The 16887-nt window shown below is 38.2% G+C and overlaps 1 protein-coding gene across 5 annotated transcripts in view; it reads left to right on the plus strand.

The window, feature by feature from the left end:
* The first annotated feature begins 6546 nt into the window (after window positions 1-6546).
* The window catches only part of LOC139149024 (cyclic nucleotide-gated channel rod photoreceptor subunit alpha-like), a 69110-nt gene continuing 58769 nt past the window's right edge, over window positions 6547-16887 (plus strand). The window contains exon 1 of one of the 5 annotated variants that reach the window (XM_070720520.1): window positions 6547-6956. In XM_070720520.1, the coding sequence (XP_070576621.1) occupies window positions 6943-6956 (14 nt within the window). In that variant the 5' untranslated portion in view covers window positions 6547-6942. The remainder of the gene's footprint in view (window positions 6957-16887) is intronic. The other 4 variants (XM_070720518.1, XM_070720519.1, XM_070720517.1 and 1 more) reach the window with 4 other exon arrangements.

Consider the following 16887-nt stretch of genomic DNA (forward strand, 5'->3'; position numbering starts at 1 on the left):
TTTACGTGATTGTCTGTCCACGAGGACAAAATGCACATGAAATTCCTAAGTTGGAATACGTGAAAATAAGACAGGAGAGTAATGACAAACTGTTACTAGATTTGTGTGTGTGAGATCCATAATGCAGGTTTACGCTTGGAAAACAAAACTTTGGTGTGGTGTTTGCAGCAGCTTGAGTTTGACCATTTCTCGAAAAGTTTTCGTCTTACTACTCTAGCAGTCAATAGCTCAGCTCCTTCTTCGACCAGGTCATCCGTTGGTCGTTTTTACTTGTCTTGATGGACTGGTCTACATGCCATAACCAGTTGGCGGGTTTGCAGTTAGTTTACGAATTTTATGTGCTTTAATAAAAAATATGACTCAGTTGCACGTTCCCGGAATTGAAACGAAATATGTGAAGTAATAAACCTTTTTCATTTTCATATATTTCAATGCTTGATAAGACGTTGATCGCAGTTTGTAAAGCTGTAGACGTGACTGTCATTTTTATTACCAGCACTTCACTTTTCATCAGCCAGTTGTACGTCTTTGAGATTTATGATTAGATCAGGTCCGGATGGTCTTGTGTTTGAGCTGAATTTAATTGACAAGTGCCTTTCGATGGTATTTTTCTGCAATAATTCTGCAGTGTAGTGATACGAGGTGGGTAATGGCACGATTTCCCTGTCGGAAAATTTAGTTTGAATTGATTCCTGTATCATTGAAACGGTATAACTATAAAGGTGAGAGCCGAACAACATTCAACGGCAGAATTTCTCTCAGAGTTTTTTTGTTTTAAAACTATGAGGAGAAATGTATTTTCGATTTCACAAAAGCAGGAAGGTCGAAACCTTACTTTCTGTACATGTTTCAAATTGAATCCAGAATGGACTTGTGTTTGAGACTGGGAGTTCGTAAACCTCTGACCCAGGGGCATTCTCCTTTGAAAGGTACTACACACAGGAAAGATGTGAAAGTGGTTGATAAGAGATATTGTCTAACGTTAACATACAAACTCCTAAAGTAATATCACCTGATCAGTAGGTTTAGTGAGCTCTGCGAAAAACAGGTATATTAGTTCGTATTTATGAGTACAAAAAATAGCAAAGGTGCCAGTCTCTGGAGGATGTCTATGATTCAGACTTACCGTTTCTCCAGATAGATCGCGCCTCGTGGACAGATATTCGGACTCTCAAATTTCTACAATTCTTTCCTGATCTACCACTTGTGGGGCTCATTTTAAAGCTCTTGGAGAAAGAAAAAACTTTCATTGTCTCACTTTTTCGAAAACCCAAAATTTTATTTCCCATCCATAGAGTTAACACAGGGATGGCGGCCATTTTGAATTTCAAATATCGCAAAATGTTGAGTAATTTGTTTCGCTGTTTCCAAACTTTGCACTGTGACCCCCCTATTTTATTGATTTGGTAAGAGAACGAGTGAAGGTTGCATTGACAAAAAATCTGAGCAAAACTTAAGGTCTTTCATTTTCGAGGTGCATATATCATTGAGTAATATACGCAGCTACTGTTATGTTTGTACTGTGACAGATCTTGTCTTCCCTAGTGGCAATGTTCAGTGCGTGCATTGTTTGCATTTTCTAAAAACGTTGTGTGCACAGCAACAACTAGCTGACTAAACAGTGACGACTTGAAACGCATCAATGGTCTTTTGACATGTCGTTATATTGTGTTGGAATGAATTAACTTTCCTAAAGTATATTGATCCCCCAAATATGACAATCTAAGCAGCGTCATCGTTATCTTTTCACGATCAATTTAACGACACAGAATGGTGAACGGACATGTATAGTCAGTTTGCCTTATCATGTAAACTGTTCAATAATTGTCATAGGGTGTGTTGTGTTTGGAATTACTGAACCTATCAACCTTGTGAATATTTAACGACTTTAATCTAGATTGCAGGGTTGCAGTGTCAGCATGTTCGTGCTTAAGGAAATATCCAATCAACCAAACTGTTTATTTTTGTTGACAACCAATGGTGTTATTAGCTTTAAGCATGACATCGACTCGCAACCGAAGAATTTATAAAACCCGTTTTTCGAATGGATGCACCAGTGTTACTGTTCCTGCGCAATAAGAAGACTGGCGGTTTATATTTCATACGTATAAACCATCTTCAAGCCATCCGCAAATTACCTCTGACTCTGTCACAAATACTGGCAAGAGACAATTGATTAACTTCTGCCATAAAAGATAACCGTCAGTAAAGGAAATTTTACGTCGTTCAATCAATCAATCAATCAGAAGAATTTATAGAGCGCCAGTATCCACTACGAAGTAGTGTTCAATGGCGCTGTACAAAGATATGGCAAGGTGTCAGTAGGCTCTTTCGAAGAGATGGGTCTTGATGCTCTTCTTGAAATTGTCCAGACTGGAAGACTGCCGTATTTCTAAGGGTAAATTATTCCAGTTAAGTGGAGCAGCACGCGAGAAGGCACGTTCACCATAAGTTTTCAGTCTGCATTGTGGTACATGAAGAAGATCCTTGTCATTTGACCGGAGAGTACGGGATATAGGTTATGATTTTTTGTAATTTGTCCCATGCTAAAAAGTTTAATGTCCTCAGAAAATGTGCATCTTTCCATTGCAACCAAACAAATACGGCACCATTTTTCTTGATTGGTACATAAATCGCTAAGCAGTTTAAAATTGATGTCAAAGTTTCTTTCGGTGCGTTCTGCAGATTGATTAATTATGCATAGCGTTGAATAGTCACAGCACACGCATTCATTAATCAAAAGCTTCATTTATTCCAAAAAAGTAGATCAATGCAGATGATATCACTGGAAGCATAGAAGAACTGCGTTCAGAACAGCCTAGGCAATAGTCAGGCAGACAAGACAGCAAGGGAAACACATGTCAAATGAGATGGTGTATATGCTGAGGTTATAGAGAGCGGGGAAAATGATTGACAGGTCTCCATTGGGCACACATTTTTAAGGAATCCGTTGCAAAAAGGATACGTATTCATTGTTTGTGCGAGTTATATGCCAAAGGTTATTACAGCTGTTCATTCTACGACTGAAAAGTAACGTGCACAAGTTATTCTTAGTGTTCATCTAATTTGCGAGGACGTGAGGGCACAATGGAAAAGCTCTGACAGCGACAAATGCTTGCTTTGAAACTGGAGAAAACCTCATTGACGAAGTTTACATTATTTTCGACGTCTTAGTTGTGAATGCGTAGTCGCCAAAGATGTCGGGAAAATCAAGATTTGTGTCTTTTTTCAGGTATGTCTGCAACCTTTCTTTCACTGATATTCCTATGCAAAGAGCTGATATACCTAGCGACTTGAATGATTTGAAGTGTTTTGTGTGAATATCTGTTGATACAAAGGCATCTTTGTCTACCTTTATCATTTGTCTGATAATCATAGGCAAGATTTTGCAACAGTTTGTTTGGATTCTATATTTTGCGCCAAATTAATCAGTAATTTGTTTGGCATGGCATTTTCACAAAAGAGGTGTCATATTCCATTAACTTATTCGGAATCTGTTTCTTAAAATATAAAAGTCACTAACAAAAGAGCAACAATGTGAAACATTAATTGTGGACGTCATTTACCATACATTGCCTTCTCCAAAGAGTCACGAAACACTCCATTCCTTTTATGCTTATAATATGCATTAACCATGCTTCACTATGCGCTGGGCGCCTTGTAATGGCAGGTCGTATGGTAAATATCCTATGCGCAAACATAGTTTGGGCTTCACAGGCGGAAACGGGCATACCGTACCTGAAGCACGTATTACACTGGCATGTTCTCTTATGCACGCCTTTCATCGTCGCTAATTTGCATATTAGGTGAAGATGTCCTTGCAGGAGAACTGTCCACTTCGTCGTCACACTTTGCATATTTTCTGTACATTGATCTCGTCGTATATCCCGGCCCCGCTGTGTTGAACTACAGCGACTCAAACCAACAGGTGACACAACGTACCTGGCATCGTGTTTCACAGTATGAACAGGCATGTTGTGGGATGGCGGTTGTCATGGCAACTCAGCCCCACACAGGCAGAGTACAGGTGTTCGCTTGAGTGCATGGGTATATGAGCGCATTTTCAAAATCTATGAGCAACTGTCTCAGTTCGTTTAATGTAAGTGCTGAGACAGACTGATCCTTGACATACTATAGCTACAAAACAGTTTTAAGACGTAACCGAGTTTGACAATCTTGAGGGTGCACGCCTTTTCTATATATGAATAAATATACACGACATGCTTGTTTAGGTTGCTATAATTAGACAGTTGAAGATCGAACTCGACAAGATTAAATGATCATGGACTGATTAACTTGCCAAACCTGATACCGCTGTCAAATTTCTGTCTCAGGGAAGATTCGGAAGCGAATATCAACCAATAGGTGAAGGAAAGGCAAAATTAATTATGTAATAGAAGAATCTAGTTGTGCTCAACTCTATTCGTTGGTCAAAGCTCTCCTGCTTTGGAAACAAATTACTCTCATTTTTTTTATTCACATTGACTAGTTAGTATTTTTGACCTGTACAATCTCACAAACTGGATTTAACATCACTGTGTTGATGATGAATTTCATAGCATTGGCGACCAAGCGATGCCCCGGAAAATAATTAATGCTCGTGATCGGCTTACCAACTTCCAACTGATGAAAACAAATAACTACTTTTTAAACGTTGCGTAGATGCGCTATCAATATTGTTCAAATGCAATTATGTTCACATAGATGGCCAGCTATCTCAGACACTGTGCCGTTAAGAAAAAGTAGAACTAAAACAAATCAAAGCATTCACCACGCACTTAGCGAAGGATGTCTACATGGAGATGCCTGTGCACAAAGAAACTCAAAGACGTCACAGCGCAACCACCGGAAAAGAAAATACATCAGGAAAAATGAAACTGACTCAACACAGTAAGAAACAAGTTTTCTATCATGACGTCAAATCAGTGTGTGGACCGTTACTTCTCCTCACAATTTTTTGTTAACATTACATAATTGGCCTTGGAAAATGGGCGAATGAGAAGAACGTGCGAATACAATGACGCGCAAACGTCTCATGACTTTCAACATGGAATACGTTCCTCGCACAAATATCTTGTGCATAACAAATTGAAATGTCTTCGTCTACAGGCGTCTCTCTACCTGTTACCATAGATACATGCGTTAAGTCTCCTTATCTTCGTTTACATTAATGTACCAGGTCACTTTGAGAAATTGTGCTGAGAGTTTAGATGTTTAAATAGTCTGATAGCATCAATAGACAAAGGCTTTGGTATTTGTGAACTATATAATATGCATATTTATTGCATAAAATCACTGAATCTGCTCTGAATAAAAACGCTTCCATACATACTGTGTCACTATTTACTCCCACTTTTTCGAGTTGATTTTTGTGGTTTTTATTCGCAATGTTTTTGTATTCAATTGATAATCATGCCAGTCCATGGTTTGCCTTTTCGCTTAGCTTTTACCGAAGCATCCCTGATGTATAACGTCGTCAGATAGCAACACTTAAGATTACATCTTAATTGAGTTTTAATCCGAATAAAACATGTCAAGGTTTGCGGCAGAAACGTAAATGTTACACTTCAGTTGAATTATTTGTAAAGTCTTAACATCTTCCTGCCTAAGAAAAACATTACAAGTAATTGCCCCAACAAATGTCGATGATTTGTAAATGACATGTCCAATGCAATATGTTGGCATATGTTTAACGCACGTTGCGTCTCCTTCTTTCACACTCTGTTCTTTATTCCACATTCTGAAAGAGCTTGAAGTGTTTTCAATACCTGACGTGTTTTGCCTTTTTTTCATGTGCTGTACGGTAGATGACAATGTCACAAAGCTTGTCATTTTATACCGCAATACATCCAATAAACCCATGTGAAAGGCCTTAGCCACAAATCAAAATCGATTGCATTTCACCTATTAATAAATTAAAATAACGATATCAGCGACTCGAAATCTAATAAACAATTGTCACGGATGTCATTAGGGGTTGATTGTCACGTTGCCTGAACAATTCTTATTCTCTCACACTCTGTTCTTTTTCCATATTCTGAAAGAGCTTGATAGGTGCCTAATCATACCATTGGTTTGTCGGCGACATATGATTGCAATCAGGAGAGAAAAGAGAAAGATAACATAGGTGACGATGAGGATGCGATTTAAATATATTCCTTTTAGGCGATGAGATAATTTTTTAATTTCACACGTCTTGCGATCTTTCAGGAGCAATAATTCAAAATGGTCAAGTTACATCCCTCTTAAGACAGATAGCAGGCAAATGGCTCTGTCTTATAACGACTCAATTCTTAGGATTAACAAACCCCGTATGGCAATCATCAGACTCATTGATGTTTATCACACAATTTACATTTTAGAATCGAATCATAATTGATGTCAAGGCGAAAATTGACTGTCCCTGCACATTCTCTCTTCACAGCAAAAATTAAATTTCGGGACATTTCACAGTCAACGTCCAATCAAATAACGCGGGTGAACTCATTGTTCATGACACGGGTCAACGCGCGACACATATATATTTGTCCCATGATGCCTTGTATTATGCTAGCTATCGTCATTACAGACCGGCACCACGAGTAGACCGAGTTTACTTTCTGACTGAAGATAAACATGTTCTTATTTGCATGCACAAGAGAGAGGTCGGCAGTTTGATCACGTGGTACACTAAAAACCCAGCAATCTACGGAGCATGTCAAGCTCTTTGAGAGCGGCCTTTTCATATTGCCTCAGATGCATGTGGATTCTTGTTGTGTCGGCGAGTACACGGATATTCAGGCAAGCGGCAAACCCGAGTCATTCATCTTTGAAATTATGTCACGAAAATGAACCGGTGCGTGTATTGCATCTACGATCCTGGTGAGATGGTTGCATATCATTGACCATGCCTGTCGTTCGCCTCTTCATAATGTAGCTGAGAGAGTCTTAAAATTTGCAAGCATGAGAGTAAACAGGTAAGGAAAATTTGGAACTGCGTTGTGTAGGCAATTAGCGCCGTACTCACCAGAACGTAAAACATCTTACCCAATCTGCAGAGCGACTCCGTTGAATAATTACCGATGCTGTATAGTGTCGTGAAATAGATTCTCAAGGAAAATCCCCCTCTTCAAAATAACTGCGCATGCAATCGTTATTTTATATCAGTTACGGAGTTATCATGACAAAATTTTGCCTCGTCAAGTCCTGGTGCATGCATACGCGAGGCTTCTGCGAAAATTGTCCCGATGTACGAAATATGACTCGACTGTTCTCGTTCGTTCGACGAATTTTATTGTAATGTGGAAGCCAATATTCAAGCGAGGATCTGAAAGGATTGTGATGGTTTTCAAAATATAAAGAATATGTTAATCTTTTGGAGTTTCTGAACCAACAATATTATACTAAGTCATGGACGTTTTTGTGTCTAACGCTCGTTTGTAAAAAATAGAATATGGATTAGAAGATCTAACCTTTCAAGGTTCAAAATGCGAATGTCATGGCTACATCAAATACCAAACCGCCATTTCAAACGGAACATTGCCGATATCATGATTGCCTCGTTTGTCAATAAAATGACCTTGCACAAGCCGTGGTAATGCAGAAATTGTCAGATTTCATATTTAGTGGATTTTCATGTTTTTAATCCGGGATTAAGTCTTGCTCCTCAGCGCATGCAAATGCCAGAACCACAAGGCATTGTTATCATCTGCGATCACTTTAGGGAAGAAAGTATTTCATATTGCCGCGAAGTAAAACCGGCGATCATTACAAAGAGAAAACCACATGTTGAGGTTGCTTAACAGTTCCTTGTTCACCAACGATGACGAAACCTGCAACCATGTGTACATACGTTTATCTGTTATGCCTTCGTGAACTAGCGTCACTTTCAGTGCTTTCTCAGAAAATCCAAACGATCTAAACTTAATCCAAACTTCGTACCTTCGAGCAATGCATATGAGCCTTGTATGAAACCCAATGCAAGGCGGCAAATATTTCAGTTTTGTCGTCACTTGGCTATCGCAACCTAAAGTACAGTTCAGTCGTTTTGGAGTAGAATTTTATTCACAATGGAAGGTCGTCGTCTTAGCGAGGCTCGCGGACTCACATAAGGTTTGAGGTATTTTAAAAGCTTACGTAATATTATCTCACATATCCAGATATTGAAATGTACGTCAGCATGGTGCTACACCCAGTGTAGTATCCTGAAATCGTTACATGTTGATATCTTACTGTAGATTCGGTGGCACCCTTACTGCAGGGTGAAAGAGTAGCATATAACCCTCAGGATCACAAGTGTACACGGTTAAAACATCGTTGCCCGGCACGTGAAGTAATACTGTTCGAATGTATGTGCGTGAGAATAGCTCCAGCAATATAATTCATTACGAGGCTTCAATAAATAATTCATCCTACTATATTCGTGTAGTCTCATTATGGTTGGATTTTCCGTTACAGATTTGATTCAATTTTAGCGCATTGCAGACACTACAGTGCACAGAGGTTGTGTTACCTTTCCTCCAAGCACTGCGCTGTGTATAAGTGTAGAACAAGACGGAGAGCTTCGCCATGCGCGATAACTACATATTCTCTCACGTGAAAGCTGTTTACCCAGTTGCCTAGCGACGGTAATTGGCCTGAGTTCTCTGAACGGGAAACATGGGGCCATGAACAGCTAGAAAATTTCATTAAGTCACCCTTTCCTTCTATTTTAATGCCCTTGTCAGCCTAGTGATGCATTCAGTTTTGTTCCGGGCAAATGTCGCCGGCATCACAATGCAGTCAGCGTTTGTAGAAGTCTGGTAATGGCGAGTTGGAACTGCCACCAAGTCAAGTCATATTAGGTTCATATCTTGATGTGAGATCGGCGTGTTTCCTTTTTAATTCAGTCATCGTCAGTTATTTATTGTGTAAATTTTAACTTTAAAAAGGGATTGCAGCAACGCCCTGACTCAGACAAGGCTTAAATACACTGCTTTCGTCACAGAGTGCGAATTCACCTTTCAATTCCTTATCAGCCCTTTGTGTCTGATGCGACATTTAGTCTATCAAAGCAAACTGAAATGACACTGCATATAACAGTTTTACGTACACCTACGCTACCTATGATCAAGTTCTTTGCCTTAGAACGTTTACCATAGGACCTGGTTTTCAATCTAGCTTGGTGGTTCGGATGGATTGCTAATCTTGTAATTTGTCTTATCATGCCACAATAAATGTTTTGTAATTTTCTTGTTAAAATACGTTATCCGTCGTCAATAGTTAACGATACAATCATAAAAAAATCAAGGAAATCGACGGTCCGTTCTCCCGAAATCAGGATTTGCGATCTTACACTTATTTTCATCGATGGGAAAACGGACTGGGTTAATGGAGTAATGAAAGCAGCGGGCAGACAGTATGCACATCTCAGCTGAATGCTTTCCATTGCGACGGCGATGTTCACTTCGCTTTTAAGCAGAGTCAAATTACCCTGCTAGTCACCTCCAAACCTAGTGTCAGTTGAATATCAATTTTCTTCAACTTGCCGTTTCTATGGCGACGCGTCGCTTTCGACACCACTGTCATTTTTGCGCTGGCCTTCAGGGAAATAAGTGGCGATCGCTTTGATTAAATGTGACATCTAATCTAGCTTGGCGACACTTCTCGGGAAGTTACGGAACCGACATTGCACTTTTAAAAGACATCAGCCACGTCTTAGCACCAAACGTGAAGAAAAGTAGAGGATGAATCTGTGGCGTGTCTTCACGACCCTGGTAAATGCCAGTCGTTTTGGTACTATCGGTGACACACGACGATGCTATTGTGCATAATTATCTCAATGTACTGCATTATCGCTATATTAACAAGTGGGCAAATACTCTCCATGTGTACAATAGTAGAGACGAACAAGATATTGACAGGAAAACTATATAAATCAGATGTCATAAATCTTGCTAGCCATGGATTGTCAACATTGTGTTCTCCTTCATATCTGCCAGTGTGTCATCTATGAATTTCAAACTTCCATTATTTACATGAAATAGTAAAAGTGTGTTGACGTTAAGTGTCATGTACAGCTTTGGAGACCTGGGTGAAAATCAAAACGAAGATTTTACTGAGTATCATGGAATACTTTTATTACCTTCTTATTTAAATACTGTATGGCCTAAACATCCAAGCTTAAATTTGACAGCATTATATATTTTATTGACGTTCGACGCCTAGTACTCAAAATAAAGTCTCCAAGCCTATGATCTGATAAGAAATAATTTAAAAGATTGTGTATCTTGACTGATTAGTCACTGTCATTGTTGTTGTTTTTGTTTTTTGTTGTCTATATTATCAAGTGTCCTATGTGGACTTATCCTAGGTACAAATACATAACATTGTTTCCAATGACTAGTTGCCACATCCAGCCGATCAAGCTGATAAGACACGTGTGTATATGTAAATGATACTTAAAAGTGAAAAAACACTTATTTAAATCAGTTCACATATGGATACGCTAGGTTGAGGAAGCAAGCGAGTCCTTTGATTGACTCGGATGGTTCGGTGTGATTCACGGGTTTTTCCCCCAATAGAAATAGACCCATTTGATGCTATAACTTCGCGTTGTAAACTTCCTTCAGTTTACAGACATTTCAGTGCGATGCCTTCCTTTATCGTTCCTTTCATTTTACGTGGCAAGTACCAGTCTATGACCGGTGCTTCGTTGAGCCTGGGTCAAGCCAGATATTGACCCTTATACCGCACGCCTATAGTGCTTTGTCAAACACTCAAAGTTTATTGATGTCCCCGTAGACTAAATAGACATCCTCGACTACCATAAGATGGGAGATCATTCAATTTGAAAATTGCTTTGAAGGTGGTGATAGTGAATGATTTATCTTATCTATCTTTCTTAAGTCGGATACGTGTTCGAATCAAATTCAGCGTACACCGAGCTGAATAATACTAGTCCAGTGTCAATGACTTTTATCTTTGGATCAATCAGATATCGGCCGGAGGGAAGACGATAAGAACATTTTGAATAGTTCATGAAAATTGCACATTAATCGAATATCGAATAGAAAAAAATCGTCTTTTGTCACCATTATCTGGAGACGTTTCAATCCTTTGTAATAGTTTAGTGACGATATCAACAGAAGGAAAGCTAAATTTGCCCATGTTGGAATTATGATAACAATTGTATGGTTTCTGACACTTTTCCTAAAAGAACTCAATGTTTATGGTTAAGATTAGAAAACTAACCATGCTGTTTGTTTTAAAAATATTCTAATCTGTTTCACCAAACTGGCTTTATAATTGACCCCTGTCAGGTATGTAATTCAAACAATGTGGACGTTTTACGGATGGAGTCAACACGCTTCACGCGAAGGTTTTTGAAATGTTATAGTCTTACCAAGCTGAGCATACAAGTGCCATGACTTACGTGAGAAACGTCTTAAAAGTGATGCCATGCATGCGATGCTACAACCTTATCATCAGCGACACCTACGTCATTCGAGACTGCAAAATAAGATTTGAACCTCGCATCACCCTAGTTATTTAGCCTCGTCAACATTGCTACATAAGGATTATAGAGAATGCTGTAAAATGTGCCTCTCATGATCATCAACACCCACAGCAAAAACAAAAGAATATCCACAAAATATGTTTTAATGGTCACGAGGTTACTTATATTGCAGAGATAATCATGGAATAAGTATTGTTACTCAAATTTTTTGGCAAACTACACAGGCGGCAAGCGATTTTTTTAATTCTTTTTTTCACGAACCAGCACAATCTTTCAACTGTCTACATTGTACCTAAAAAGTGTACACATACCTCTGACAATCCTAGGATACACGTTGTGATCAGCCTGAAGATACATTTAATGCTACTGATAAGAGGTCACTCTCGTAAAGCTTTTACTCTAGTGTACCTTTCGGTATTCTATCGATATAAACGTTGATTGCGTCCGAATATGAAATTTATTTTTTATTTTTTATTGATCATAACGATGTAGTATACACCTGCAGTATACTCTTAGTTAAGCTGAACACGACTACATGACCAATCAACAGTTAAACGGCAGGTATTTTTCCGCCTGGCTGCCTTCTTTGAGAATTATAACCGGTTCATTTGTTTTTTAAATGAGTTTCTCATAAAATTCAGTAAAACCACTTAATCATAAAAATATTGGTGACAGAGAATAATTGTTCTCTGGTTCGTTTGCAGATTCTATACTGGTGACTGTGTTAATCGATTTAGTTTTGTTTGGGGGTGCTTTGTTTCTGTGCATGGATAAGAATAGGCGGGTAAAATAAGTTTTATGAGGTGTATCCATATTAATAAGATACCATTGACAAACGATTAGCATATCTTAACGTAGAAATGAGTTGTAAGACTGCGTTGCGATTACTGGAAATCATATTGTATATACGTGCCAAGAGTCATTTTGTAGATGTCTAAAACGAACCAGTCGGCAAACTGAGAGCCAATTATTTTACACGTATGGAATTGTGTTCAAATATGAGTCTTCACTGGCATATCGTAAAGAAATTGGCGCAAAGAAGAGAGGACAGTAAACATTTTATTTTAAGGCATATACGTGGAATCAAAAAACTTTAAATGTGCCAGGGCGGACTGTTCTAAAAGCAACAAAACGATAGAAATTTCTTTAGGATTATGGTCTGAAACATGGCTCCATAATGCTATGATATGTATGTCGTGAACTTCGATATTTCTTGGCAGGTGACATCATTATCAGTGTTCTCAAATTCTCGCATGTGTTCATACCGGCGAGTAAAAATAGTATTTTGTTTCTTTTACAATTCTGGCTTTAGAATTTTTTATGAGGCTGTGTTGAACATTTTCGTAGGAGTTCATCACAAGCAAAGATTTCATTTTACAGACTGCACGTACTCCAGAGTCAATTTCATTGTGGATTTAGTGTGAGTCAAGAAGTCGACTTAGAATTACGAGTCCATATCAGATAACGTGTCACGGAGGATAATAGGAGAGCACTCACGTATCTTTGATGAGACCAAAAGTGAGTTCAACGCTGCTAGCTACAAAGAGCAATCATTCCGAAGACGTCTACGCTTTGATGTTAGGGGCACATGTAGATCTGTCCGTGGGGATATTTTGCTGCTGCACTATTATTTTCAAAGATGGCATATGACGTATTTTAGCTTCTATGCCGATCTCAGTGTCATTATCTATCCAATTTTGAATTTATTAGGCTTTGAATGTACCACAACTGAGTCGGGTGGAAAGAATTTTGCAACAAGAACATTGCTACAAGAAATAGCAAGATGACTGTCATGTAATACCAGAATGCCATTAATTGCGGGCTTCAAGGAGAGCGCATGTCACTTCAGCTGATTGAAACCAAGACAACAAGTTGATGCCCATGGTAACGACCCTGCTGGCGGGGTTACGGTAAAGCTTCATGACCAAGCATGTGATGAACGTATTTTATTTCCTTTTGATATTGTGATACTCCTGACTCTTGCAGGGAAGTGTTATCTCAAGCAACATAGTTTGATTTTGTGCAAAAACCACAAATTATTCTGGCGAGACAGACCTCTTTAATCCTTAGCAACCACTATGACTCGCAGCTGGCAACGATTGCAAACTCAAAAGTCACAATGCCAAATGAAGAGGACTATTTATCAATCTTCTAGGCATGGCAATCTAAATTTCCAGAAATCGTCAATTCTATCTCAACCGACATATATCATTTTACTATTGACGTCGTGTACAGAGAACACGTCACCAGCTAGCTGTATTAGAAAATCTGACTTGCACTTCGCATTTTTCATATCTTTAACAGCGTATGAAATACTTTCGAAGCCAAAATCCTGCCTCTATTATTTTAACTGTTATTGCTGTGTTCATAAACAATAATTGTGACATATTAAAGCTCATTCTTAAGATTAAATTTCATTTTTGTCTGAAATTGATATAAATCAGCCAAGATAAAACCAAATCAAATCATTTTTTTTATTTTATATGCCAAATCTTTGTAACGGGGCCTTAACGGTGTCATTTGCGATATCCAGCACAGAAATCTGATACATGAATGAGTCATATATCCCCGCCAGCCAATTATCAAATCACCCCAGAAACATTTCATATTCACAATGTTAATGAAGCATCTGCGCGGTATCTGCATGTGCTGGTGGATGTTTCTCAGCAGGATAAACTCAAACCTCTTTTTCTCTGAATGTGACTTTTGCATTGATCTAATAATTATGTGCGATGTCAGAGTCGTAAAATAAAAGTTTCAGGAAAAAAAATCAACCCCGGCCGTCAACGAAGCCAAGCAATTACACAAAGTAAATACGACTTCAAAAATGGTCCAATTATCATATCCATTACCAGGTCCGTAAGACATTTATCATTTACAACATTTAGTTGAAACACTTTGAATCACTAACAGTCTCTGGTGGTATAAAATATCCGAAATAGGTAAGCATCGCCTCACTAGCATGCCTTACCAGTCGGAATTGCTCCAAAACTCAAATGTTTGAGTGATGCAATGTCATGAATACTTTATCAAGTCATATTTGAGTATGCTGTCACTCATCATTTTGAGTGACAGAAGTGTCCCACAATATCTCCATATCTATCATAGACTCTTTTTGAAACATCTTATCAGTGTACTTTCCGAATATCCCCCTCTCACCGATGTAGATGCTACAATAAATGCATCACTTACTCGGAAATCTCCATATGAATCGCAAGCCCTGCAGTATCTCAGAAGCTGAGAGACATACACTTTAAGGTGGCGCCGAGGGAATATCACTAGACAAGTAAGGATCATTTATGATTTCAAAACCAAAACCTTCCCTCTTGTCATGCAGCTTAGTGTGTGGCCCATTTATACCAATATGGAGCAACAGGTCCAAATATGAAGCTGAGTTTATACTCCTTGTTTTCTTATTGTTTCCTTTGTCTCTAACTCATCAGGAGAAATGATTTAGATGATTTGGTATGGCTGGATTATTAAAGCTTAACACATCATCAATATCTATCGTAATGTTATATCACCAACTGTAAAAAATCAATAATTTAAACAATATTTTTATCATAGATGTATTTTTGTTGGACATCCATGTTATATTGTGCAAGAACGCATGCCTCACAAAGAGATGGCAGCCTTGTTTTCAGTTTATCATGGGGAATGGTGCTGTAAAGGGTGGAAAATTTAAATGTACGGATAGACTGGTATTTGGTTTTATGAAGCAGATCTCTTGACTTTTCGAGCATCCACATTTAGTTCAACACACCCGGTTCACTGTATAAACTTTGTCACGATATCGAAAAAGACCGCATTTTAATGGATGATAATAGTCACAGTTAATGATTGTGACAAATGTTCAGTTGTGCATTCTGCTGGATTTTGCTGTGAAACACTCTCTTTGTAAGGGGCTCTAGGCAAGTTTGGTATTCAATACAATGTAGGCAATGCTTAGCCATTTTCTTTCAATGGAATACTTCATTTAGTGCAGATGGATATTTACAAAAACTACTTAATTAGCAGGGTAGAAATTGAGTATGTGGCATTATTGTTAAGCGAATGAAGTTTCAATTCATCTACTAAACGCTGAATACGACATTACTTGCGGACGAAAATAAATGCTGTTGGAAACGTTGTTTGAGGGCACTACAACATATTCAAATTTCTTAGAGGAACAAAAACTAATATTGTTTGTCTCCAATAATAAATCCTTGTAGTTTATGATTTTTGTATCCAATAATAAATCATTGTACCTTATGATGAGCTCCTTTCCGCTATATAGGGCCCGTAAAGCACTAAATTGTTGGCATTCTCCTGCGTTTGTCACTGAACTTTATCGATTTTCAGTAACCTGTCCAGAACTTTCGTTCAAAACGTCCCGGAATGTTTTTCAAGGTACTTCGTCATCCCTACTTGATGAACTCACACAACCGAAGCTCTTCAAAGTGAACTTTATAGCTGCTCGCATGTAATTTCATGTGTCAAAGGTCATTTTCATTTGGTGCACCGACTGTTATTTGTCATACCGAGGGATGTCCAATCAACACGCATGCACACAGCTTAATTGCATAATTTTCTTTTGACTTGCTTTACTATACTAATATTAATGGAAGTACCGTTACGGTAGTAACCGTGGCGTGTATATCGAAACTTTATTGGAACTGTATAATTTGAAGATTTATCAATATCATAATTGTGTCGATGCAATTTATATCGACATAATTAAATCACTTACCAAATGATACAAACTAATATATATACAGCTAAGTCCTCGAGATCGAGTCAGATATAACGTAAGGTTTGAAACGTAAGTCGGGTCGTCCTCGTAGAATGAATGTTTCATTGATCTTATAAGCATTGCTGAACAGTGAAAGTGGTTGTCATTCTGGATTTTTCCACTGCTCAGAAAAAATGAAATACCGATTAACTAATATCGGTGAATGATAGAATGAGTATGGGTGTTGTAACCTCACTGTACAATACGTCAAGGTTTTCAGTTTTCTTTTCTAAGAGCAGTCGTTTTTTCATTAATAAACAGTTTTGGTCAGATGTTGACTACTGAAATCAAGCCATCGTTTCTCTGTCTATCTTGCTTGTAAGCGGAACGGGAGGTATTGTTTGACAAATACTCGTACTGCGCATTGCAAGGCGCTGAGCTAAATAACTGACCATTAATTCTCAAATATCGAAAATTCACAAAACCAAATGGCAAAATACAGCGATTTTCCAGTAAAAAAGGAAATTTATGGCTGTGTATAAAACGTGCGTGTCTACCAGTAACACGACTAGAACTATTTTTGGATAATTGCATTAGATGGAAAACGTTGTAGTCGATTGCTAACACTGTTAATTACCAAGCTGAAGTGATAACCTCTGTTCAAATATAAAAGACCCCTTTGTATGACAACAACAAAGAA

Source organism: Ptychodera flava, chromosome 14 (assembly GCF_041260155.1).
Source record: "Ptychodera flava strain L36383 chromosome 14, AS_Pfla_20210202, whole genome shotgun sequence".
Lineage (NCBI taxonomy): Eukaryota > Metazoa > Hemichordata > Enteropneusta > Ptychoderidae > Ptychodera > Ptychodera flava.